Source organism: Sceloporus occidentalis, unplaced genomic scaffold, assembly GCF_023333645.1.
Source record: "Sceloporus occidentalis isolate IW3139 unplaced genomic scaffold, rSceOcc1.0.p SCAF_3, whole genome shotgun sequence".
In the NCBI taxonomy this organism is placed as follows: Eukaryota; Metazoa; Chordata; class Lepidosauria; order Squamata; family Phrynosomatidae; genus Sceloporus; species Sceloporus occidentalis.
In genome coordinates, this window is record NW_028316983.1 from 195,379,108 (window position 1) to 195,406,454 (window position 27,347).

The 27,347-nt window shown below is 38.6% G+C and overlaps 1 protein-coding gene across 16 annotated transcripts in view; it reads left to right on the top strand.

The window, feature by feature from the left end:
* Nucleotides 1-27,347, top strand: part of DTNA (dystrobrevin alpha) — a 293,386-nt gene that overhangs the window by 171,997 nt on the left and 94,042 nt on the right. For all 16 annotated transcript variants that reach the window (XM_089517250.1, XM_089517254.1, XM_089517253.1 and 13 more), the window contains one exon: nt 7,950-8,030. In XM_089517250.1, coding sequence (XP_089373376.1) covers nt 7,950-8,030 — 81 coding nt within the window. The remainder of the gene's footprint in view (nt 1-7,949; nt 8,031-27,347) is intronic.

The following is a 27,347-nucleotide window of genomic DNA, read 5'->3' on the forward strand; positions in this document are numbered from 1 at the left end:
AACATCCTTTTTGAATTGCGATGCCTAGAACTGGACACAGTATTCCAGGTGGGGCCTGGCCAAAGCAGAATAGAGTAACACTATTACTTCCCTTGATCTAGACACTGTACTTCTAATATTTCCATACTGTTAGTGTGAGTTGGCTGTCTGTCTTCTCTAGCTACCTTCTCCCAATGTGTCACAGACAACATTGGTGTGAAAGGCTTATGACTTAGTGAGTAGCCAGAAAGGCAGTTGGTCCAGTCCACATGCTTTACCAGACACTCTGTGCAAGTGCTGCTCTACTAACATGACACTTGCTGTTGCTGTTGTTGCACTGCAACAGGCACAGTGGGAGGAGTAAGAAAGTGGTGGCAACCTCTTGTGAGATGACCAAATTGCTCCCCACAACCCTAAACAGCCTGCTGCCCTTTGATGCAATGGAGGATTTGCTCCCATATCCTGTGATGAAATACTCATAAACCCTGTCAATCCACTCAGATATTATATGTGTAGTGGGTTAGGTGGCATCTTCTCTTTTTCCTGAAGCAATAGTATTTTGGTTTGGCCTTGCAAATAATCATACTAGTGTCCAGACTCAAGTCAAAAGGAATGCAAAAGGTCAAGTCTGTATAGTATTATTTCATCATAAGAAACAAAATCATTATCACCACCATCCTTGCTGTTATCATAATCATCAATCAGAATCACTGTTTAAAGCAGTAGTTCTGAGATGGAAATCTGGTAATAGCCAGGGATCATCTGTATACATTTTTCTTGAAGTTACACAAAATATTGTGAAAGGCAGGGGGGGGGGGACCCTCAGTATTCTGTCTCTAAAATTGTGTATTTGTGTGAACTCAACAAATGAAGCAAATATGTGAAGATGATGCCATAGCAGCTGTTCAGCAGGAGAGACACATCCTCTCCCTAATCCTTTCCAGGGTAAGAAAGGGAAAACCTTTTTGTCAGTCTTTGGTTGCTCTGATCCTCACAGAGGCCCAAGAAAATAGCTTTCTACCTTCTCTGTTGGGGGCTCCCATGCTGTTCTGTTTCCCTGAGGAGAAAGGGAATGGCAAGATGTATAGCTTTGGAATAAATTTATGATCTCTTCTTCCTTAGTCACCTTATTTTCCTGCTGAGAAGAAAACAGGAGGTCAGTCCTACCAAGCAACTGTTAAGCCAAAGTAATTGTCTAAAAATGGCCATGTCAGACTTACTTTCAGGGACAGATTAAAGGATCACTTAACAGGTAGTAACATTACATTTCCCTTTTCTTAATCACATGCCACATGAGGAATGCCTCTGCAAGTTTCATCCAACAGGCCAGATTCTGGAATTTAGCATTGACATCACCCATATCACCTGTGTGGAAGCCAAGCTCCTGACAAATCTCTGTTATCATTGCTGTTCCTGTTAATATTCTATATATCTTTTTTAAAAAAGAACAAATATGTATGCAGATGACTGCTTTTTGCCTGCCTGACCTCCCCTGAGTTCCCACTTTCATAGAATTTGAATCCAAATTCTAATAGCCAATTTTCTCCTTATTTTTTGTTTTGCCACATCTTCCCAAACAAGAAATTCTTACTCTTATTTCTGGTGGGGTTGTGCCATTCTTAAAGTGTATTCTTCAGTACTCTTTCATGAGCTATATTCTTGAGGGACTGGTCCTTTGGGCACATACTGATGATCATTAATGCACATTACTTATTCTCATTGTTCAAGGTGCGATTAAGACCAGGAAATAAAAATACACGATTTTGTAAATATAGTATTAACTTAACAACAGGCCAATTATGTTATTACCACTTTGATAACATAAGAGGACAAAATACCTGTAAATTTCCTATTCAAAAAGCAATCTATCACCAAAAGATATCTGAGAGCCTCTGCTTTAATATATATATTAAATATGATTCTATTCAGCATAAATAGTATAAATGTATTGGACTGTAGTTAAACATATCTTGAACTGAGCAGGAACAGTTACAAGAAGAAGAACCTGGGCATTGTGCCATTTTAGTGACATGACATGAGAGAAACAAGCTGGCTGATTCAGATAGGTTTTTCCAATTCCTCAGTAATACAGCTAATGGAGGGAGGAAAGTCCTAGTTTGCTTTTGGATAAACTATCTTTGAGGGGAAAGAAAAGCTTTTAGTAAAAGACAGTACAGTTCAGGGAGCTTTTGCCAGGAACAGATGGTATTCAAGCAGCCAATTGGTAAAATCTTTGAGTGAAGAATAGTTGGCAGATGGGTAATGGAAAGGAGAAAAGTAAACAAAAATGTAGCGAGTGGTGCTGGGGAAGGGGGAAATAATATAACTACTTTCCATCCTCTTAACAAGAAAGTGTGGCCTTTCAGATCCAAATGTATTCATTCTCTGTGCTATAATAATAAACCCAACAGGAAAAAATCATCATTTTACAATCAATATTTATTTTTCAAATCCTTTGATAAGTCTTTCAATTCACACAGAAATGCTCTCTCTCTTTCTGTCATGTACACACATACAAAAGTGTGTGTGTGTGTGTATCACCTTCTTATTGTCTGTTTTCCTTTGCCTTGGCCTGTTTCCTAGAAATTTTGCCTTAGACATCCTGTGATCTTTGTGATCTTCACCTTATGATTTCTCAGCCAATCAGAAATAACTAAATGTTAGTATATGCAGTGTTCTATGTATCTTTCTTGGATAACCTTTTTGCAAGAGCTTGATATTTCTGTAAAATCATATTTCTGTAAAATCAGCTAAATATAATGGTTTTCAACTTCATCCATTCAGTTAAGCTTTGTGTATTTTCCCCATAGCTGCAGTTGCTCATTGACTGTCTCAAATCTCCTCTCTCATACTGGCAAAGCATAATTATAAATAAAAAATATTTTCAGATCTTTAAATCTCGCTTAATGAAAAGAGAGTATAGGCTTTCTTGTGTGTTGAAGAAGAAGCAAATGAGATGTAAACCTTGCCTCATGTGTGCCTTTTGTAAGAGAACAAAAACACGCCAACTTTCTGAGATTTTACTTCCTTTATCTCTTCTTCAGGATTATTTATGGAATGAAAGGCAAAATAATAGTTGGAGTCCCAGTAAACTTGGAATATTTTAAATCCTCTTTAGGCACCCAACTAGCTTGAAATAATCATTACTTAAAGATAAAGGTAGTCCCTTGACATGAATGTCTAGTTGTAACCAACTGTAGGGGGTGGTGCTCATCTCCATTACTAAGCCAAAGAGTCAGCATTATCCAAGGGCTGCTTTGATGGTCATGTGGCCAGCATGACTGCAGTGAACACTGTTACCTTCCCACCAAAGTGGTACCTATTTATCGACTTGCATTTGCATGCTTTCAAATTTCTAGGTTGGCAGAAGCTGGGACTAGTGACAGGAGCTCCCCCCATCATGCAGCACTTGGGCCTCGAACTGCAAGCCTTCTGATCTCCAGTTGTCAGAATTGGCATCTTAACCACTAAGCTACAGCTCCTTAGTACCTTAACATTCAGTTTATTTTCTGATCAATTGACCAGTCCAAAGTTTGTCATTTCACTTGTTAACAGATAAGCTTTTCTTATCATTTCATAATAACCAGGAATTAACTTGTGTGTTCAGGCCAACATGTCAGATCCAGTTCATACATAACACTGAACCTATATTTAACTGTAATCCTGATCAATTTTTTTAGCCCAATTCCTATAATACGAACACACAAGCAAACTGCATTTTTGCTTTCTGACTGGGACTCTGTCCAAGCTACATCATCATTTGCCTCACCTCTTACTTACATACGGTCCCGAACAATCTTGCCTCACCAGCTACAGTTTTAAAATACCAATATCAAAATGAGTCAACTACGGGTGGCAGTTTTTCTATAGGGAAAAGCCACTTGCAACCTATATTAGCAAAACAGGCTTATAGTCTCATCCATCCAGAATCCATATCTAGGATATTACATTCATCCTAATTAAAACAACAACATACCAGGTTCAGTAACAGGCAAAGGTGTTAGATCTCATAATTCATTTTACATACCCTTTCTGATTTTGGATCACATAGAGTAGAGGTGAGCAACTGCAGGAGGCTTGGGGACTGCGTTAGCACACACACCCCAGGAGATCTTGGAGGGGCCCCAGATACTCTCTAGAAGGTGTAGGGACCTTTTTGTCATGTGTTTAAGCTAAATTTGCCAGATTGAAAACTAGAGAGGGCTCCAATGCCTTTAACAGTTGTATCAAAGAGCGAGTTTCATCAGTTGTTGCTTGTTACTTGGTTGACTAAAAAACAACACCTGCTGAATTTCCCTCTTTCATACAGCCATTAAAGGTACAGGAACATTCTCTAATTTTCATTCTATTTTAGGTCCCTCGGGGTCATTTCAGGCCTTGGAGAGGTTTTTTTAAGTCACTTTTCACTTCCTGTTTTTGAGGCTTCTCATGCACCTTATATAGCAGAGGGGCTAAAAACATGGCAAATATGCATAATATCTTCAAGAGGTCTTTTGGGGATATTGAGACCAATGAAGAACTGATTTCTTGAGGCCACAAAAACAGCACTCAGGGGCAAAATGTACCTGTAGGCTACACTTTGCCTGCCCTGACATAGAATCTATGTCATAGACAGTAAACTGATTATCATTTATTATAATTCTTGTTTGTTTATTGTTCTGGGGTGGATTTTTATATTTTTATGGTTTGTATTAAGATGTTTTAGGAATGTACTATGGAGGAATTTAAACAACCCAGCAGTGGTTCTGTGTCTTTAAACTTCACGTGATTTTAACAGGACAGAGTGTGTGCACTGCTCAGGGTTTAATGACTCAGACATTCTCTTTCTGAATACTCTTCAGTGCTGAGCCTATTTTGAGAGCATAGGTTGCAAGTGGCTTCTCCCTATAGAAAAACTGCTAACCAAGCACCATTAGTGAAAGTGTGATTGGAGGAGGAGTGTTCACATGTCACAACTGTACAGTCTGTATATAGGTGTATATAAATTATTCATCTATATACTAGTACAGTTATTTACATGTAATGTTCAACAAGGATACACCATTTAAAGATGTCTGGTGTGTATGTTTGTATAAAAAATGTTTGAATAGGGATTGTAAGAAGGCAAACAGAGGACACAAAGAAGTTTCAGAAGCTTTGTCATTCTATGTCTCTAGTGCTGTTAACTTTGGATACATACTTGCACAGGTGATTCCTCTTTTTATACGATTGGGCTAGTTCTGTGTTTAAATGTCACATGATGTCATGGCTTTGTTAGACAAGGCTTAGAAGGCAAAATGATCCTGTTTTTTGTAATAATTGGAGAGATTACAATGAATCTAAAAGGCTTAACTTTGAATGCTATAGTTGCTACTTTTATCATTTTAGTAATATGCTAGAAGCAGAAATACCTCTTTAACATTTTTGGTGATTGTCAAGTTTTGCTATAAGAGTGTACCTAAAACTGATGACTCTAAGAATACCAGGCAGGACAGAGAAAGAAAGTCCTGCTGCACTAGCAGATGTCTGCTAGTGTGACATTGGATTTAGGCCAATGTCTAAAACATTGTATCCAGTGCCATGCTGGTGGAAGGGAAATCATGAAGCTGATGTCCCCAACTCCTCTTTTATCCTCAGTCGTGCAAGTTCCTCTATATTAAGTTTGAAGACTCTTTGGAATAATACTTGCAAAAATTAAGTGATTTTCAGTGAGACCAACATGTTGAGACAATCTGTAAAGACACTTCACAAGTAGGCTTCCCATATCCCGCCTGGCGGCGGGACTTTCCCGGTTTGGGGCGGGTCTGTACAGTCCCACCCCAGTTTGCCCTTTGTCCCGGGTTTCACCCCACCCCATTCCTGGCAGCGGGGCCCAGGCAGGGAAAGAAGCCTTGTCTCAGCGAGGGCTCCTTCCCTTCCTGGTCCCCGCTGCCAGCAAAGGAGCCCAGGCAGCAAAGAAGCCTGGACGAGGGCTCCTTCTCTGCCTGACCCCCGCCTCCAGGGATGGAGACCAGGCAGAGAAGGAAGCTTTGCCTTGGCGAGGACTCCTGTCTGGCCCCTGATGCAAGCATGGGAGACCAGGCAGGAGAAAAAGTGCCTTGCCTGGGCAAGGGCTCCTGCCTGGCCCCGATGCAAGCATTGGAGACCAGGCAGGAGAAAGAAAGCCTTGCCTCTTCTTTCTCTTCCTCCTCTTCTTCCTCCCCTTCTTCTTCCTCCTCCTCCTGTTCTTCTTCCCCCTTCCCTTCTTCTTCCTCTCTACTTCCTCTTCTTCCTCTTCCTTTCCCCCTCTTCCTCCTCCTCCTCTTCTTCTTCTCCTCTTCCTCCTTCTCTTCCTCCTCCTCTTCTTCTTCCTCTTCTTCCTCCTCCTCTTCTTCCTCTTCTTCTTCCTCCTCTTCCTCCTCTTTGAAGCCATGTCAAATGCCCAAATGTGCTGTTGTGTGTCTTTTGGAATTGGGGTGGGGGGGGGGGGGTGGCCAGAAAGGGAAGTACATTTCTGCCATCTGTCTAGAAATAATGCCAAATGTCCTCCATTTTGATAACACCTAAGAAACATGCATTTATATTAACATTTTTTAAAAATCATCAATTTTTGTGTGTCCTCCATTTTTTAAAAATGTGTCCTACATTTGAAAATTGTGTCCTACATTTGTCCTAAATTTGTCCCGGTTTGGAGGTCCTGATTTATGGCAACCCTATTCACAAGTGTTCTTACCTCAAGCTTGATGAAACAAGGAATTAGGGGATTGAAGGATCATGTTTTTCATAAATTGCACACCATGACTCTGCAGAAATCTACTGCTTTCCCCCAATTTGAAGCAAAGCATATACAACAAATGCTGAACTGCACGGTAGAGGGAAAATACATTAATAACACATCATGTTTCTAATTGGTAAACGTGTACAGGACAAGGCGGTAGCTATAGAATTTGTGCCAAAAAAAAAAAGCTCTTGGAATTTGTGCAAAAGTTACTCTTGTAAATGTTAAACAATTTGTTTAAAGTACCAGACAATGCCTAGCCTTCATGCAGATAAGGAGATGAAATATAATCTCTGAGACAAGCATGTATTTGTATCTCTCTGTGGGGTCTGAGGTAGGAAATTCCCTCAAATTGGCTGAAAGCCATAGGCAGAAAAGTGCTTGTCCTGATTTTCGAGAACCTTTACTTAACCATATCCTCTCACTTTCAGTGGCATCACCTGACTTTTAGAAAATGCTTATATGGGGGTTATATAGGATGGATAAGGGGAAGGAAGGCATGGTGAAATCAGCTTCCACAGACTCGCTCCTGTCAGTGCATCATTAGATGCAACTCTTAAACATGATTGTGAACTGACTGATCAGATGGATATATTTATTTTTCTCTTAGAAGTTCTTCCTTTCCTGAATAAGTGGGCTGTAATGTGGGGCAATATGGTTAAGGGGAGGGTTACCATAATAAGACTTTTTTTTAATGAGAAAGGAGCCTGTCAATGGAATTTGCCTTCACCGAACCAATATTAAAATGAGAGTTTTCCTTGGTATAGGAGCTCAGTCATTGTACTTTCTTTAAAAAAATGTGTCACATGATCAGATTGTTTTTTAACGTGGCTGAAAATGAAGATTGATTTTTTCCCTTTATCAGACTGTGGCCCAAAATACACTGCAGAAATAATCCAGTTGAGACCACTTTTATTGTTAGTGCTAGGGAATCCTGGGAACTATAGTTTATTGTGGCACCAGAGCTCTCTGGAAAGAAGGCAAAATGTCTCACAAAACTACAGTTCCCAAAATTCCCTAGCATTGAACCAGGTCAGCTAAAGCAGTCTTAAACTGGATTATTTCTGCAGTGTGTTTTGGGCCCATGTTTGTGTTTGGAGTCTGCCCTTTTTTCTGTAGTTAGAAGAGACAACTTTGAGAAGGTCCAGTTGTTTGTATACTTGGTTGTTCATGAGCTGCATACTGAAACTGCAAGTTATCACAACATGTACTGTACATATCTTTCTGTTATTAGGGGCTCAAGATCTGGATGGCATCCGTCTGTCCACTTACAGAACAGCATGCAAGCTTAGATTTGTACAGAAGAAATGCAACTGTAAGTATGCCAGCAGTTAATTTGGTTAAATTGCCATCGTTACTTTTCTGTTGTTGAGTTATGTGTGCTCACAGTTGAAATGCAAATAGGAATTTACTTTAATGCACATCAAGGAAAAGTTAACAAGAACACCTGGCTCTCCAAAAGAGCATGCTATCCCACTAATGCTGATTATACTTAAAAGTTAAATGTTTACATGCAGATGGGGTTGGGGAGGATTTTTTTTTTCTTTTTAAGTAAGTCTTCTGAGAAGTAATTTTTCTATCCACTTTTCTCTTATCAAGATTATGAGATGTTGCTTTTTAACACTATTAGATTTGTTCATTTTACCTCTAAGATTATGTTGTGCAGCTGGGTGGAACTTATTTTCATATGCTATAACAGCAGATACAGATTTTGCCTTTAAAAATACCACTGTTAGAATGGCAAACAAATTAGTGACATTTAAGTTGTAAATACCTAAAAATATAAGCCATCCCTAAGGATGCTGCATGTGTTTTGAATTGTCAGCAGATATTTTACATGTTTTGGAATGAGGCCTGAAGTAGCTGCATGGCATCAGTGACATCTGGTAGCTAGTCTTGGTTATGTTCACACGTTGACTCTTAATGATATACAGTTTGAGTCTTCCGTATCTGAAATGCTTGAGACCAGAAGTATTTCAAATTTTGGATTTTTTTATATTTTGAAATATTTGCACAAACATACACACACACACACACACACACATACACATATAATGAGGTATTTTGGAGATAGTACCCAAATCTAAATAGTAAATTCATTTATGTTTCATACACAAATTATACACATAGCTTGTAGCTAATTTTATACATAATACTTTTTATAATTTTCTGCATGAAAGAAAGTGTGTATACACTTTCAATGTATGAAAAAAGTGTGTGTACACTGATAGTGTATCACTGGTCCAAAACACATTGCAGAAATAATCCGATTTGAGAATGATTTAACTGCCCTGGCTCAGTGCTAAGGAATTCTGGGAACTGTAGTTTTCTGAGACATTTTTCCTTCTGTGCCATAGAGCTCTGGTGCCACAATAAACTACAATTTCCTGGATTCGCTAGCACTGAGCCAGGGCAGTTAAAGCAGTCTCAAAATGGATTATTTCTGTGGTGTGCTTTGGACCTCTATCTTACCCATGAAAAAGGTTTTGGATTTTCGCATTCCGATAAGGAAGACTCAACTTGTATTTATAGCCCTCACTGGAAATATGTCGTCTTATTGCCTTGGTTTCCCAGGTAAGATTTGTGGACTTTCTGATAACTGAGACTCTATATAAACTTCTCATACCTTATCATTTATTAGTGTATGGGATACTTGACTTGGTTTTTTTTGGTTGGTTTTTGTTTGTTTGTTTGTTTGTTTGTTTTTGTTTTTGCCTTTCATGTTGATGACAGATAATCACATTTCTAAGTAGATGTGATCTGCTTTATGTACAGCAAGTGTAAACCCAGAGCTTGGAAAAGTTACTTTTTGAATAAACACCCACAATTCTCCAGCCACTATGGCCATTTCCAGTCCTTTTCTGTGCCTATTTACATCCCATTTCTGTTGTGCTCCTTTGGTGTAAAGGCATCACCACTGTCCAGGGTGCTGAGTGTTGCAATATCTGGGAGGCTGCTCTTTGCCCACGTCTGGTCTAAGGAGCACGCTTGTCTTCATTATCCCTTTGGCAGCCAAGAAACAAAGGATTTCTGGGCGCTGTACTTTCCCATCATTTTAATTACTTTTAATGGTGAAAATCTCACTTAACACACTATTATTGCTTCCTTGCCTTAATAGTGCTCTTTGGCTTGTGCCTTTGGACTAACTGCTTTATTCACAGCCATAAATAAAGTTTTGATACTCCTCCTCCATGTCAACCTTCCCTCCTCCCCTTTCCTTCCTTCCTGCTTTCAGTTTTGCAAACTCTACAGGCCCCACCACGCTTCTCTCTGTGTTCTTCCATGACCATTAGTGCCTATAGGACCAAATTAGACATTAATTAGAGAATATGCATTCCCTACCCCTAATTTCTCTTCCACAACAGCATTTCTTCAGAAGTATGCACTTCAGAAATCACACTAACAAATGAAACCTATTAGAGTCTCTTATCTGCTAATTATTTCACCAAGCAATACTACTACAGCACTGTACTTAACAACCATTGCAACAAACCCAAATCACATGTGTCCTTAAAATCAGGGGTTCCCAACCCTTTTGGCTCACTGAGCCCTTATTTCTATGGCGGAGCCCCTAAGAGGCCTAACCTATGTCTTACAAGTTAATGGTGTATAGGAGTATATATAAGAATATATTCTTATTCTTTAATTTCATTCGATTTTTATTTCTTTCATTGTCCTGGAGCAGCCACAGAGCACCTGGGAAGTGCACGTGGAGCCCTAAGAGCTCCTTGGAACATAGGTTGGGAACCCCTGCTTTAAATAATGCCTACTCATCTGCTTCTGTTCCCTTCATTTTCTGACCATTGCACCTTCTCCTTCCATAGTAAAATGGAAGTTGCCTTGATATGCCTACCAGAGGTTGGAAATACTAATTGTTTGGACTCCAGCTGACCATGCTAGCTGGGGGATTCTGGTAGTCCAGAGTAATGTTTCAAAGTTCTACTGCCTGCCTGGCTCACTCTCTCTGCCCTCGCCCTTTCCTTCCTTCACTTTCTCTGCATTGTTTTCCTTCCACCTAGTATCTCTTGCAGAGCTGGCTACTTAGATGATACTCTCAACTAATCGTCTTCATATGACCCCTTAGTCATGTTTCTTCACTGTCTTCCTTTGTATTGTCCTTATCACTGTATTGTTTATTTGCAAAACCATTTTTGTATCCAGAACACACTGAGAGCCAGTGTAGAGTAATAGTTGGAGTGTTTGATTAGGTGCAGGGAGATCTGTTTTTCCTTCTTATTCCTAAAGTTCACTTTGTAATATTCCTCTAATTCTATCACCAAAACTATAATAGAACACAGTGAAGTTCTAGGCTCTGGCAAATATAGGTGCTTTCCTTGCATTACCAAAAAAAGAAGGAAAAAGAAACAAATCATTTTATTTAAACTTCTTTCATAATCTGCTGCATCTGTCTGTTCCTCCTAGGTTGCCAAAGTAAAAACTGGAGTGGACTCCTGTACCTTTGAATAGTTGCATAGAAGAGGGAATTTCAGCAGGCATTATCTGCTTGTGAGTCAAGCAATACCTGCTGAAAGTCCTACACAAGCATGAAAGTTACTGGAGTGCTCTCCTGTTTTCATTCTGGCAACCCTACTTCCTCCTGTTCATGCCCTCTTCCCTCTGTTATTTCCAGCACTTTCTGATTTAGACTACAGTCTCCTTGAGAGCAAGGACCTGTATGCTTTATGCAAGGAACAATGTACACTATCATGTGTGTGTGTGTGTGTGTGTGTGAATAAATAAATTTCAACTGTAACAATATATATACAGCCTTGGTGATCAGGAACAGAATAATTTTACAGCAGTATTTCAACTTGACGATGAATCATGGCCATGATCTATGGGCTTGCGGGTGGAAAAAAGGAAGCAAACAAACAGATGCCATGGAAACATTCGTTAGAAGCTTCAGTAGAGAGCTGTGAGAATCCTTTCCTTCAGGTATTGAGATAACAGCAAACACAGATTTGAGATTAAAATGGGGGAGCCCCTAAGTGGCCAGTAGTGACTGTTGAAAGTGCTTTGTGCTGCTCAGAATTTTGGGTTTCGTCAACTTAGTTCAGTCTTCCTCAGTGTGAAATATTAAAATGTGGCTTGTGTGTGTGTGTGTGTGTTTTTATTTTGTAGCACTTATCAAAAGATGTCTAATTGTAAGATGCAATCTTAGGGTCATAGATACTGGGCTGCAACAATAGAGGCAGAAAAGGGCAACATACTGCAATCAAAACTCCATTATGCAATTAAACATCACTGTACAGCTGGAAAACAACCATCATCCTTGGTGGGCTTTATTTAGTGTGTTTCATTATTATTCTGCCATGTTGACTATAAAAAAGCAAAAAAGCTGATTTCCCTAGATTAGAATAAACATTTGGCAGTTTTGGATTTAAAGCTGGGGCAATTATTCTAATATAGGATTTAATTAGAGCAGACAAACTGGGAGTTCCTATCCCTGTTAGTTTTTAATTTGGCACCTTGGGGGTTTCATTGTTGTTCTTCTCTTCTGTTTTCTTTGAATGAAAGACTTCTTCCTCTGCCTCCTCTCCAGAACAATGCAACTGTTTTGATAAGGAATGGAATGGTGCTATATTAACCACCAAAGTGACCTTGTTAACTTCCATGCCAGCCCTGCACACTAAAGCTTCTCTTCCTCATACAGTTCTGTTCAATTCAAACAGTCAGACTTCAGAGGCATCTAGACTAGTCTGCTTCAGTTTCTTACAAGCCTTTGGCCCTTTTTCTCTTCTGCCGGTCACTTTATGTTAGCCATATATTCCATCCTGTCTAATGCACAATTCACATCTGTAAATTAAAATTAAACCTCTGGGATTTCTTTCTCCATATATGGTTAGAGTCTGTGCTGCATAATTTTGAACATAATTTTGTTTCTGTGGGATATTAATGGTATGGTCCTATGGTTGCTGCAGTGTTTTGTATCTCCCCTCCTTTGTGTATGTGTGTGTGGTTGTATACTGGGAATGTATATTGATCATTTGCACTCGATAGGCCACTATTGTGTTTTCCGTATTTGCATATTTCAGTTAACACTAGACTTGATTCTCTCTGTGTATTGTAGCAGTTAAATTGGGATATTGTCTCTTCCTGGTGATTTAGTCTTCCTCAACCTCGCTTTCTAGTATTTGGGGTTCATCTTAGTATGGTTCTTCAGTCCATGTATCATTCATTTTTCCATCTCATTTATATAGCTTTTCTGTGTATTGCACCCATCATATTTTTATTTCTTCTTTATCTTGTAGTATGTTCTTCTTCTGATCATAGAGCATCCCAACTCTTGGTCTGAACTTTCCTTTGAGTTCTCAGATCTTGTGGAAAAGGTCTCTCCTTCTTCCTTTTTTGATGTTGTCTTCTATTTCTCTCCACTGGTTATTATAGCAGTGCTCTTTATCTTTGTGCACTAGTTACTGTACAAATAACATTCATTGTTCCGGTTTTGTTCGTATCTCCCTTTTGTTATGCTTCTACTCTTTGCTTTACTGCTTGAAGCATTTCTTCTGTTCCCTTTCTTTTTAGCCACTGATACTGTATTTCTGCATTCTCCCTCAATAAGGAGAATTATTGGATCCCCTTCTGTTCTCTCTATACACACTGTCCCTAGGTAAACTCATCAGTTCTTTTGGTTTCTCCTATCATCTGTATGCCGACGACACTCAGCTGTATCTCTCCACCCCTGACCTTTCGACGGGGCTTGAACAGCAAGTTTCTTCTTGGCTGACTGCCATCTCTCAGTGGATGTGGCTTTAGTGCTTGAAGCTCAATATGTCTAAGACTGAGCTTCTTGTCTTTCCACCTAAACCCACCCTTCATTATTCCTTTTCTGTTTCTGTCGACGACACTTCTATCCAACCGGTTCATCAAGCCCACAGTCTTGGCTTCATTTTTGATTCTTCTCTGTCATTTATTCCCCAGATCCAGGCCACCGCCAAGGCCTGTAGATTCTTTCTCCACAACATTGCCAAGATCCGTCCATTCCTCTCAGCCTCTACTGCCAAGACTCTGGTCCATGCCCTAGTGGTTTCGCGACTAGATTATTGTAACCTCCTTCTGACAGGGCTTCCTCTTTCACACCTCCATCTTTTAATCTCTGTCCAGTATTCAGCTGCCCGTATTGTCACATCCGCTCGCCGCTTTGACCATGTTTCTCCTCTTTTATCCTCCCTTCATTGGCTCCCCTTCCCCTTCCGCATCCGGTACAAGCTTTTGTTATTGACTTTCAAAACCCTCCATGGATTGGCCCCTCCTTACTTATCTGACCTTCTTTCTTCTTACATTCCTGCTCACACCCTCCGCTCTGGTAGTCAAGGTCTCCTGTCACAGTGTAGGACTACCACTGCCCCCTCACGAATTCGTCCTTTCTCGCTTGCTACCCCTTACTCCTGGAACCTTCTTCCCCTACATGCACACCTCATCACTTCTCTACCCAGTTTCAAAACTGAGTTAAAGACTATATTGTTTAGAGAAGTTTTCCCAGAGGCGAGCCCCTCTCTGACCCACGAAGCCTCCTTTTTAACCATCCATTAAGAAGCCAAGCCCTTCCTCCAGTCCATCTGCCTTGGTCCAGGCCTCGGAGGTGGAGAAGAACTGCTGGACCTGATCCCATTCCCCACCACCACTCCCTTCTCCTTTTGTGTCGTGTCTTCTTAGATTGTAAGCCTGAGGGCAGGGAACCGTCTAACTAAAAGATTGTATGTACAGCGCTGTGTAAATTTACAGCGCTACATAAATAAAGGTTAATAATAATAATAATAATAATAATAATAATAATAATAATAATAATGTCCTTGGCTTCTGTCCATAGTTCTTCTGGTTTCCAGTCGATTATGCTTAATAGTGCAAATCTGTTTCTTACATTGTCAGTAAGTTCTGTTGCAATATATTTCAGATCATAATTGGGTATGATGACTGGTTTTGTATTTTTCTGCTGCTTTACTCTAATTTTTAACTAGTTTATGATCTGTACCATAGTCTACACCCAACCTTGTTTTGTCAGCTGAAATAGAGCTTATCCACTTTCTGTTTCCAGTTATATAGTCTATCTGATTTTTATATTGACCATTTGGTGTATAGTATCCTCTCTTGTTGTATGAAAAAGATATTTGCAATGAATAGGTCTTACAAAATTCTGTCAGACTGTCTCCTGCTTCTTTTCTTATACCTAGTCCGAATCTTCCTACAGGTTTCTTTTTCTTCTTTACTGCCTATTTTAACATTCCATTTGCCTATGATTAGCTTGAGATCCTGTGTTGGTGTGTTGTCAATTTCTTCCTGGAATCCTTCATAGAATCTCTCAATTTCTTCTTCCTTTGCTTCTGTGGTTGTCTCATATACTTGGATTATTGTAATATTTATGTTTTCCCTGAAGCCTTACTGACATGATGCTTTCTGACTTTGTGTAGTATCCGTGGACTGTTTTTGTTACATCTCTCCTTAGTATGAAAGCCACCCCATTTCTTTGTGTCTTTTCCTTTTCTCACCAGAGCACTGTGTAGTTATCTGATTCAAAGTGACCCATTGCTGTCCATTTAATACATCCTTGTAAAGCTACCTTATGTAGTTACCTGGTACTCAGCATGCCAGGGGCCAGTATAATATTTGTGCTTATTGGGTATAATTATTTCATTCTTTCCTGAAAACTTTCCAGGGACCAACAGGTGATACCCTGTAGACTGGTACTTGTCCATGGTCCACCATTTTGAGTAGCACTGCCATAAAGAATGCAAATACTGTAACTGGGAAACTAAGGGCCTGAACAGGTAGCCCAAAATAAAGCTGCTTCGGGTCACTCTGGACGTATGCTGTTTAAATGACAATGCATTTTAAGAGTCCAGAAGCTGCACCAAAGCTGTGGCCAGTCCTTAGGACTGAAGCGTGGCTTTGGCGTGGCTTCCGGCCTCTTAGGAGGCATGCATCATTTAAACAGCATACCTCCAAAGTGACCCAAAGCAGCTTTATTTTGGCCTGTCTGTTCAGGTCTAAGGCTTTAATTTTGTGTGTATCTGTTCAGAAGTAAGCTCATTAGTTTTATTGTATACACACCTAGCTGGGGATAAGTCACATTGAACTCATAATTAATTTTTCATCCCTGTGTTAGCCTCTGGAGCAACAGAAAACAAGTTCACACCATCTTCTACATGATACCCATTCAGATACTTAAAGATGAGTATATTGTCTTTCAGTCTTCTCTACTCCAAAGTAAACATAACCAGGTCCATACACTAATGGCGCTTGGTTTCCAGACTTTAGATCATCTTGGATTGCCCTTCTGTTGATACATTTCACAGACTACAGTCAGGTTTTGGGATTAGTGGGGGATTCGTTCTGCCTTCCCCCCCCCCCCGGTAGATACCAAAATCCGTGGATGTTCAAGTGCACATTGTCCCCCATGGCAGCATGTGCCCATGGCCATTCCGCCATTAGGGACAGCCCCCGTTGTCCCATGGTGGCACATACATGTGGCTGCGTCACCAGTGGGGACAACAAAACTTAATGGTGGCACGACTGCATGCACACACCACCACAGGACAATGGGGGATGTCCCTAATGGTGGCATGGCCATGGGCATGCACTGCCATTGGAGACAATGTGGGCTTACCATCTGAAGATGCTCAGATCCATGGATGGCAAGTCCATGGATACCGAGGACCAACTGTATAACATAAACCAGTGGATTCAAATGACAAGAAAATATACTCCACTCAAACATTACTGTAAGACCTATTCAACAGTGGAATAGACTGGCTAACCTGTGACGTGTTTGTACAATAACATTGCCATGGAGAACATCCATAAAATGTTGTTTATCTTCATGCTTAGTTTAAAACACCCTGACAGCCATAATAAGGAAGACAGGATTTTTTAGTCCCTCAAAATCAGACTTTGTTGCACAATTCCTAAAGAACTAGACCTACAAAGCTAAATATTTTATGACACTGTCTCCTGAAGAGTAGTGAACTATGTTTGCAGGTTTAAGTTACTGCCATATAACGTTTTTTAAAAAAGACAAAAATGCCTGGAACTAAAATTGTCCCAACAAATCTGTTGCATTTGTGTTGATTACATTTTTTATAAACAGAAGGCAGAGAGGTTTTCAAAATAAACCTTCTGCCTCCTATGAACATGTGAGGTCTGACTCTGGGTTTTGAGATATTTTGAAATACCCTTGCTTGATCTCTGATTGATTTTCTATCCTGCATTTCCCCCAGTATAGGATCCAAAGCAGATATATGCCCACAAACACAGCTGCAGCTTTGGGGCAGCTTTATTCCTGCAGTACCCTAAAATTCTCATTGGGGTCAGAGAAACACAAGTTGAAGTGACTCTGTGAAGATGTTTTATTACCTGTTTGAAATTTTTGCTAAAGCAGATTAGTGCCATCCTGTCCTCAGAGTATTTTCTTTTTTCGTTTGTTTCAACTCCTATGTCTTTATTTATCAGTCCATAATCTAACATTTTCTGCTCTTCCATTAAAATGTTTTTATTTTAGATTTGTAAATCATTTTGAAATCCTGTAAGATTTTTAAAAAATGCTTTCAAACAAATACTAAGTATGTAGACTCTTACTCCACCTAGAGGTTTTATATATAAACAATCTAAAATTGTTTCTGCTGAGTTCCATCAGGCTATAAATATATAAATGTCATTTTCACAAAATATTTTATCTAATTTATATTCTTTCCTATAATTGCTGATGGCTAAGATATTTTTGTGTTAACCTAAGCTGTTCCTCTTTTCTATAGCCTGCTAGTATCATCCAACACATTTGATGATACAGCATACAGTTTTGCTTAGGTGTTAACTGTGGCAATAAAAACTGGATTTTAGTATTAGTCAGTGAATGGGGATGAGTAGAATATCAACCCATAAAATGTATCTGACTTAAAAGAACATATCTAGGTAACTAGAAATGATACAAGCTCAAATACAGATTATGTGATAGTCAAATAATAAGTCCTAACCATATTTAGACAGACATATAATTGATTTTAAAGACTGTGACATACATCCTATTGCTTATTCCTAACTAGATTAATGCTTTGAAACAATTGTTGAATAGTGAGTCTACATATATGTAAATTCAATCTATTTAATGGGTCTACTCTAGTTGGGACTAACAACAGGATTTGTTATTATTATTATTATTATTATGCTTTATTTATATAGCGCTGTAGATTTGCAGATTTGCTGTACATACAAACAATAAAATAGATACAAGTAAATCTGCCCATGGCATACAATATAAGAGATTTCATCTTGTTACTTTCAAGCAAACGTGTAAAGAACAACATGACTATTCTATCTGCATTCACTTTTTATATCACTGAGGTTTAAGTCTGTGGATAATAAAATAAATGTCATGTAAAATAAAATAGACACCACAGTTAGGGATCTGAGCATCAGTCACAAAACCTTTATCTACTGCTACCACAATAAACTTCCATGCATGAGAGAAATCCAGTAGCTTTGTTCCTGTGATGTGAGCATAAGATCGGTACCATTACTAGATCCCTGCTTACAAAATGAACAAAATACCTATGTGTATATAATGAGATATCTTGGACATGGGACCCAAGTCTAAACATAAAATTTATTTACATTTTGTAGACATCTTATACACATAGCTTGGAGGTAATTTAATATGTAATATTTCATATACTTTTGTGCATGAAACAAAGTTTTGTGTACATTGAGCCATTAGAAAGCAAAGGTGTTACTGTTTCAACCAACAATGTGGGCAATTTTCAAATTTGGAATATTTCATATTTCATAATTCCAGATAAAGGAGACTCAGCCTGCATGTACATAATAAGATATCTTTGAGATGCAACCCAAATTTAAACACAAAATTCATGTATGTTTGATGTACACCTTATACACATAGCCTGAAGATAATTTTATACAATATTTTTAATAATTTTGTGCATGAAGCAACATTTGTGTACAGTGAACCATAAGAAAGCAAAAGTATCAATCACTATCTCAGCCACCCAGGAAAAAGTTTTGGTTTTTGGAGTATTTCAAATTTTAGAATTCAGGATAAGGGAGACTCAACCTGTAAAGCTGTTTATTAATTTATTTATTTTTACCTAAAGGAGTTAAACATTGTTTTCAAATGATTGAATGAGATTATGTAAATAGTTCCTAGTTTAAATATAAGTGACAGTTCCTAATAGGTAAGACAGTCTTCTCCAACAATATAAGTTCTCAATAGTATTTCTTTTAGACCAGATTCTCTTCAGACAATTATTGTATATACTATAAATCATCCTCATGTATAAGTTGAGGGCTGGTTTGGGGACCAAAATTATGTATTTTGATATGATATAGCAATAGCAAGTACATTTCTATACTGCTTATCAGTGAACTAGCATTCCCTAAGTGGTTTACAATGTAAGCCAATTGCTCCCAACAGGCTGGGTACTCATTTTACCAACCTACAAAAGGATGGAAGGCTTAGTGGACCTTGGAGCCCTCCTCTAGGATCAAACTTACAAAGCTGTGGCTGCAGTACCAGCATTTAACAACTGCGTCACCAGGGCTCCTTCCTTAGGTGCATGTAACAAAGGATCTAAAGGATGAAGGAAAGGAAAGCAATGCCAAAGAACTTCCAAAATTCCAGCAGGCATAACTGTTTGTACTCACACTAAAGGCTGGATGGATGAGACAGCAGAAGTGGGTCAGTGCTTCCAAGATAGATTATGCTCCTGCCTTTCACTAAGGGATGGTTCCTTTTTTATAAGAGTTAAAGTACAGTACAGCATACGCTGAAAGCCGTACCAGAAGAAGCCTTGGTGCACCCCAGAAGATGTAATGGCGCGCTTAATGGGGCTCAAGCATACGTGGAATTCCCCTTACGCAGGGGGAGTCTGGAATGGATCCCCCACGTAAGAGAAGGGTAACTTTACTTACGTTGACCTATAAATAAGTGGCCCAGGTATTTTTGGATTAATTTTTTTGCCTAATATTTCTAGACCTACAGTATACATGAGTATATACAGTATTCACAAATTGGGAAAGACACTGTACATCTCCTGTTCTTGAGCTCTTTCAGTTGCTTCTAGATGATTCAAAAACTGGTACTCATGTTTTTCTCACCTCTGTTTAAAGTACTCTTTTGGTTAAAACCCTCTGGAATTGTGCTCTACAGATTTGAACCTTTACCACAATGTCACAGTACAGCGTCTTGCTCTCTTTAGTCATCAATTCCATGTTTCTTCCAGTGAGATCTCACAAACTGGAGTGTTTGATCTTTTCCTGCTCTGGATTCTGTGTCTCCAGCCAACTGGTTCAGTTTTCAGATCATCTGTTACCTAGCTACCAATGGCCTTCAGCCAACCAGCTCAAGGACCTTTTCTTACCTCCTAAATAGAATCTCTGCCTGATCATATTCTATATGAGGGTTCACACCTTCTCTTATTGATCAGACAGTGTTTCTCTGTGAGATTTGTAATCAACATAAAATTCTATGCATCTATGCATCCATTGTAATATGTGAAAAATCATACTGTAATAAATGCTTTTTTCTTTAACATGCCATCTTTGTTATTTTATGAAGTTTAGGCCTGTCATGAGTATTACCTGGAGGCCTTCTGTTTTGTAACATGTGCTTGCCTTTTTGAAATTCAGTAATGCAACACATTAGAAATGGGATAAATGTATGTCTCATACCTAAGTGTAAGTTGCAAAAATAATTATTATATTTTCTGTTTAAACACTTTCCCCCTTTCAGTTCATAATTTTCTATTTAGTGATGCTAAAAAAACCGAATACCCTTATTTCTTAAGGGGACATTGGAAATCCATAAATCACAATATGTGTTAAGCTGATGCAATGCTAATATAAGAGTTAATATGTAAAGGCACACATATGTGCTATTTAACTAAAATATGCACACTGCCATCTAGTGGTAAGTAATGTGTTTTCCTTTAATTTGTATTGCCTCGTCCTCTCTTAGACAGAATTAATTATCTGTGGAAGACTTTTGTCAATATGCAAATTTATCCCCTTGCTTTTGATATCTCAAGTGATCTTTCTTTAAATAATTTTGAGCGTCCAATATTTCTGTCATATGTTTTACCATTCTTTTTAATTTGAAAGTCTTCAGCATTTTCCCCCATCAATTTATCAGTAATTGAAGGCTGTACTTATGTAGATCCCATTATTTCTACCTTAACATTGGTTATTTAGTATTCTGATAAGGAAACCAATTTTAGGGACATTATATATGTTAGCCAACAACTCTTCTTTGAGATAATGAGTGAATCTTCCCTGGTTCTAATAGGATTGCCATAGTGAAAGCTGGATAATGTTTATTGATATTATAAAATATAAGACTACGACATTCTAAAACTTTAAGCACACAACAAAGAAAGAAAGAAAGAAAGAAAGAAAGAAAGAAAGAAAGATACAGAAACTTACAGACATATCCCGACTGCAGAAACAATCCAGTTTGATACCGCTTTAACCACCCTGACTCAATGCTAGGGAATTCTGGGAACTGTGTTTTGTGAGACGTTTAAGCCTTCTCTGTCAGAGAGCTCTGCTCCCACAATAAACTCAAGGATTCCCTGGTACTGAGCTAGGACATTTAAAGCGGTCTCAAACTGGGTTATTTCTGCATGTGTTTTGAACCATAGTCTATAAAAGGTCCCCATATATGTCCCCATTGGAATAGGCCTCCAGTGTATTCTTCCTAATTAAATTAATTTATTTATCCATTTCAGCTATTTCCAACAATTTCTCTATCCATTCCACACTATCTGGTAATTTATCCTTTTTCCAATATCTAGCAAATATCACTCTAACCACTGGTACCATGTATCTAATTAAATCACCATATTTTCTTTCCTTTTCATCTTCTACATCTATCAAGTCTCACCCCTATTGTAAATCCCAAAATTCTCTGCATCCATTTACCTATTTTGAACCAATTATTTTAAAACGTTTTTACATCCCCACCACATATGGGAAAAGAATTGGTTTGTTTTCTACATTTCCAGCAGATATTACTAGCTCCTTTGTATATTTTTGCCAATTTCTCTTGGGTAATGTACCATTTGTACAGATGGCTCCTGTGTTTTCAATGATTGCGTAGAGGATGGAATTTCAACAGGTGTTACTTGTTGCTCAGTTGCATGAAAAAAAAAATCATTGCTGAAATTCCCTCTTCTACACAACCATTAAAAGTACAGGCTCCAGTTTTTAATCTAGTAGTCCTCGGCCCTAATGATTTATTAGCCTTATGCCTGCGAATGATTACACACTTATCTTTGCACTTTTGAAAGGACTTGTTCATTTCCTGAGAAAAATAAGACATGTGTTGACCTAATATGCTGACCTAATATATGAAATGAGGGCTTATATTATCTGTGTGAGAGAAGACATGGGAACCTTGTTTACCTTTCTTAAAGAAAAGCGGGGTGTGTCCTTGTCTTATCAATTAATCAGTCTTCTACAGTGAACATTAATGCACAAAAAAAGGCTTCCCTATCCATCTTAAGTGCCTTTTATAGCATTATCTCTTAATGTTCCTACCAGCTTCTCTGGCTGGTTTCCAGCTTTTGAGATATTTAAGTAACTATTACTTTCTATCACCCTCAGTGTGCTACATCGCACACATATATGAGTGTGTCCTTGAAGCTTTTCTTGAACTTTCCTGTGTGCAGACAGATTTTATATGGAAAGGGGGCTTTATCTGTACACCTTCAAAAGCAACTGTAGTAGATAGTTCAAAGGTACTTCTGGCTACATGTGTGTTTCAAGTTTAGATGCACACATAGCTTTGGAAGATTGAACCCAAGAGGTTTTATCAGTTTTATCTTTCTGATAACACCCTTGCTGAAGTGGCTTAGCTTTGTGGCTTAGCCATCATTTCACTTAAGGCTGAAACAAAAATCGTCAGAATTTTATCTTTAAGTTGGAAGGTCAGAAGGGAGTGACAGGTTTCATGAAGACTCTTCCTCCTCACCATCTTTTTGCAATCATTTTCATGGTCCTTATAGTGAAAATTAAGAGATCATATCCACACTGGACTGATACTAGGTGCCATCTCTCTTCCTCTCTCTCTCTCTTAATCCATATGTGGAGCTTGGAAACATTCCTTTTTTGAAGTACATCTCTCAGAATCACAGTGGCCATGCTGGGTCAAGGTTTCTGGGAGTTGCAATACACACATTAACTTTTCCAGGTTCTGTCCACATGACAGTACAGTGAAAAGGGGAAGAATTGCTGTCAATTCTGTTTTGTGAATAGACATTGTCTGTCAACAAAATCTCATGGGCAGTTTGGCATAATCACAACACCAAATAAGAAGGAAGGCATTGCTCATTCATTGACTGTGGACATAATCACAAAGTCAAATCAGAGTGAGGGCAGTGCTTCCTGACCTTACTGTGATGCATTCAGGGTAGAATATAATGCGTGGACCAGAATCAGTGGGGAGCATGATTGTTGCCACCAGCAAGTAGAGAAAATACATCATCTGTTCAGAAGAGGACCTAAAAACTGCTTTAAATGTTTTTCTTTTTTAATATAATGTGCAAGCAAACATTAAATGGTGGAGAGGGGCATTTTTGCTCAGCCAAAGTCCCATTTTGTGACATTTTTTAAAATATACATTTACATTTACATTTTTAACCTCCCAAAATATCCTAGCCAGCATGACCAAGGGCTGTGTACTGTTTGGGGGATTCTAGGTATTGTAATTTTTTAAAAAAAATCCCCAAGCTCTGGGAAGGTGGAGTTGGTTGAAAACTATAGCCTGGGAGAGAAGGCATTACATTGTTGGGGAAATAGAGATTAAATCATTCATGGCAAAAGAGAAGAAGATCTGCTGGACAAATACCTCCAGATGTCAATTCATCTAATCAGTCTCTCAGTTTTCGTGAAGAGGTGACTGGGAAACAACATGCTTGATTCAACATGTATTGCAGAAACAAAGATCACTTCTTTATTTTAATTTCTAGCAAGCAAAGACAGTCACAATTTGGATCACTACCACAACGCATGGATATGGGACATTTACACATTAATGTGGGATCTCATTATACAGTGGACCCTTGTTATACGCTGGGGTTTGGGTCAGAAATCACCATGGATAGCAAAATCTGTGGATGCTCAAGTCCCATTAAATATAGAGACATAGCAAAATGGTGTCCCTTATAAAAAATGGAAAATCAAGGTTTGATATTTGAAATTTATCCTTTCGTTTGAACATTTTCAAACCGTGGATGCTTGAATCCGTGTATTAAAAAATCCATGTATAAGAAGGGCTGACTGTATTCTCTCTGAATCAAAGAATTCACCCCTAGCCTTTGCTCAAATATCAACTGGATTTCCCTTTTTGAAGTTTCACACTCTCCTGTATCACCCTGTCTTCGTTTGAACTCCCTGCTATGAAGTCATATCTGAAATAACTTGTTAAGATTTGAAGAAGATGCCAGCCACAGATGCTGGCAAAATGTCAGGAAGAAACTCTTCTAGAACATGGCCACATAGCCCAAAAAACCCACAAAAAACTATGGATGCCAGACATAAAAGCCTTCAACTTCACATTTTAAGAAGTTTCTTAATCAAAATCATATAATTCTTAAATGGAATTTTGGGATAAGATTTTTTAAAACTCCTCAGTATTGCTCATGCCTTGGGATGTTAAAGGTGACCCAATATCACAACTTCTTACATGCTTCAATTCCAGATTTGCAGACATAGCTATTATAAGCATGTCTCTGACATACTGACATTGACACTTTAAAACCAATTGTGACATACTAGTCAGAGTGGGAAGGGGTAAGGCTGCAAATGACATCATAGTACAGAATCCTCACAGCCAACAGCTTGCTATGGTCAAAAGGAAAACTAATACTGTATACCTATATGATGGTCTCGCCATATAGTAAGCTCTGGGGGAAGAAGTTTTCTTGATTTCAAGAAAAGAACATTTCACACTATACCAGTTGTCAGAGATCAGATGCTGCTTGACTGAACTGTACAGTCACTCGTTTCCAATATGGAAAGGATGAGACTACAGGGCAGGTAAGCAAATCTTTGTTATTTTTCCTTTCCTTTAGTGTGTGCCCTGCCCAAAACATAATGGACAGACTGAACTTACTTGTAGAAGATTAAAAAGAGAACCAGTGTAGATACTTGGATGCATTTTTGGAAAGTTTAAAATGGTTCAAAATAAAAAGCATTTGAAACTTTCAAATACACATTGAAGGCCATTTTTTTTCTCACCAATCCTCCCTCTTCTGATTTCCATTTTAGTGGCTAAATATATAGAGCTATACTTTTTAAATATGCTGGGGGTAGCTGGTGAGACAGATGTATTTGTGTCCCCCTTTTCCCTCTGTTTTGCTATTCACACATGCTCAGGAAGGAATTCCAGAGACAGCTGCTGTTTACTCTGCCTTAGGCTTCAGTAACATCAACTAGAGCAGAATCCCATTCTTTCTTAGCTCAGCCTTTGTTGGATTATCCCAACACCAAAAGTTTCTGTTTCTCCAGCCCTTCTTTGCCATCCTCTCCCAATGCTGATGCTGCTAACAAAAACCTTCCTACTAGACAGGCGACAGAGAAGGAAAAGAGGGTTCTTGGCATGTTTAAAAAAGATGTCATGAAAAGGAGCTTCTTTCATCAGAGATTTTGGTAACTGAGGTATGGCTGGGTACTGCCTCTGATGCTTGTAGATAATGTATGTTATCACTGTTAATAGTCCTTTATAGATTTATTCTTGATTAATCTCTTTTAAAGCTCATCCAATCCCTACATCCTGTGTTACTGAATTCCATTGATTCATTATGTGCTACATAAAGAAGGACCTTTTTATATGTCTAAAATCACCCAACATTCAGCTTTATTGGATGATCTGGAGTTCTGATGTCATGAGAGAAAAGAGATAAAAACGTTTCCCTATCTGCTGCCTCCAAATTATAAATAATTTTATATATCTCTGTCATGTCACCCACTTACTTGCTTTTTTTCAAAAAGCCATGGACATTGTAACCCTTTCCTCATAAGGGAATTGCTCCTGCCATTATGCTTTTCTGTTTCCAGATTGACATTGTAGTAGGTAGTAATAAATTCTGGGTGGTTTTTTTAAAATCTTGTATAAATAAACACGAAAAATAAAGAAGTGGGGTGTGTGTGATGAATCACTGGTGTTAATTTACATCAAACATTTTTCAGTCTTCTGTTTTTAAATGACATTTTGAAAATTCACAACAAAAGGAAATGATTGAAATGTGCTTAAATTTCTTTTAGAAAAGTATTACACAAAGCAGCAATAGGTGTAAAAAGATGACAATAAAGAATAAAGAATAAAAATATAATTAGACATGTTAAACTTCTAGTGAGCAATTTAAAATGATCAACCTGACAGTTGTGTCAATATATAATACATTTTACAGGTGTAAAGCATGTGATGAATTCAAAGTAAGGTAGTGAAATCCTTTCCATACAGTTACAAAAGAAAACTCAGATATGACCAGACTGCATGGTTTGCAACTTTAAATTAGATAAAAGAATCAAAGGAGAATATCACATGGGAGGTTTAGCATGTTTAAAACGCCCTTAAATAGTCAGAAATCGTGCAAAATCTGCAATCACCATTCACACCACCATGCGCTTCTCCTGTCAGTAAATCATAGTGGAGGGGTGGTTGCTCACTCATCCCATCAGTAAGGCTTCCTTGGAGCCGCCATTTGGCAATAACAGAAGATCCTATTATTTCCAAGGATGCTTTACTGATGGGACAAGTGAGTGACAATGCCTCCACTACAATTTACTGATGGGAGAAGTGCATGACAGTGTGAACACCGATAACTGATTTTGCATGATTTCTGACAATTTAATGGTGATTTACACATGGTGAACCTCCTGTGTGATACTCTCCAAAGTGAGTGAATATTTTCTCTATTCATTTCTTTAGTATTTTTCGTACTAAGAAATGAGAAAAATAGGGTGCATTTTTCCTCAGTGGAATAGTTCCCACTCCAACAGCTGCAGGATCACACAGGTACTGTATAGTGGTAGAGGTTTCAAAGTCTTGGAGAGATGCTGAATTATCTGGGCCAGCATGCATTTCCCACCATCAAGGGGGGAAATAGATGGGCAGGCCATGGCCCCAATCCACCTTGAAGCCGGCTGAGAAAGGAGTGGCAAAGATCTGCTCCTTTTTTGACTGGCAGAAATGCACATATTTGTGCTGCACTGTGGCCCCATGGTGGTTTGAATCTGCTCCAGCGGCGTGCGAAGTGTAAATGATGCACCGCCATAACACCTTGAAGCTGCCCACATCTGGGCACCATCCCATTTCTAGGCAGCTTCAGGGCTGCTTTGTGATGTGTGGCATCTAAATGCTGCACTCTGAAGCTGCCTGGACAGTGGCTTAAAAGGGCTGTCTGCTCAGCCCCTAACTCTCCTGTAACCTTAATAGATTTTGAAGATCTTAAATTCTTCTCCTATCTGAAAAAAAAAGTCCTATTAACTTTACAAGAGCAGCAGCAAAAATGTGATCCAAGGGTGGTAGCATGGGCATAGAAATAACTAGTTAAGAGTAAGGAGTTGCTGATAATTATTTCTCTGTTAAAATTATTAAATCATAACAATGTTGCTTTACAGTTGT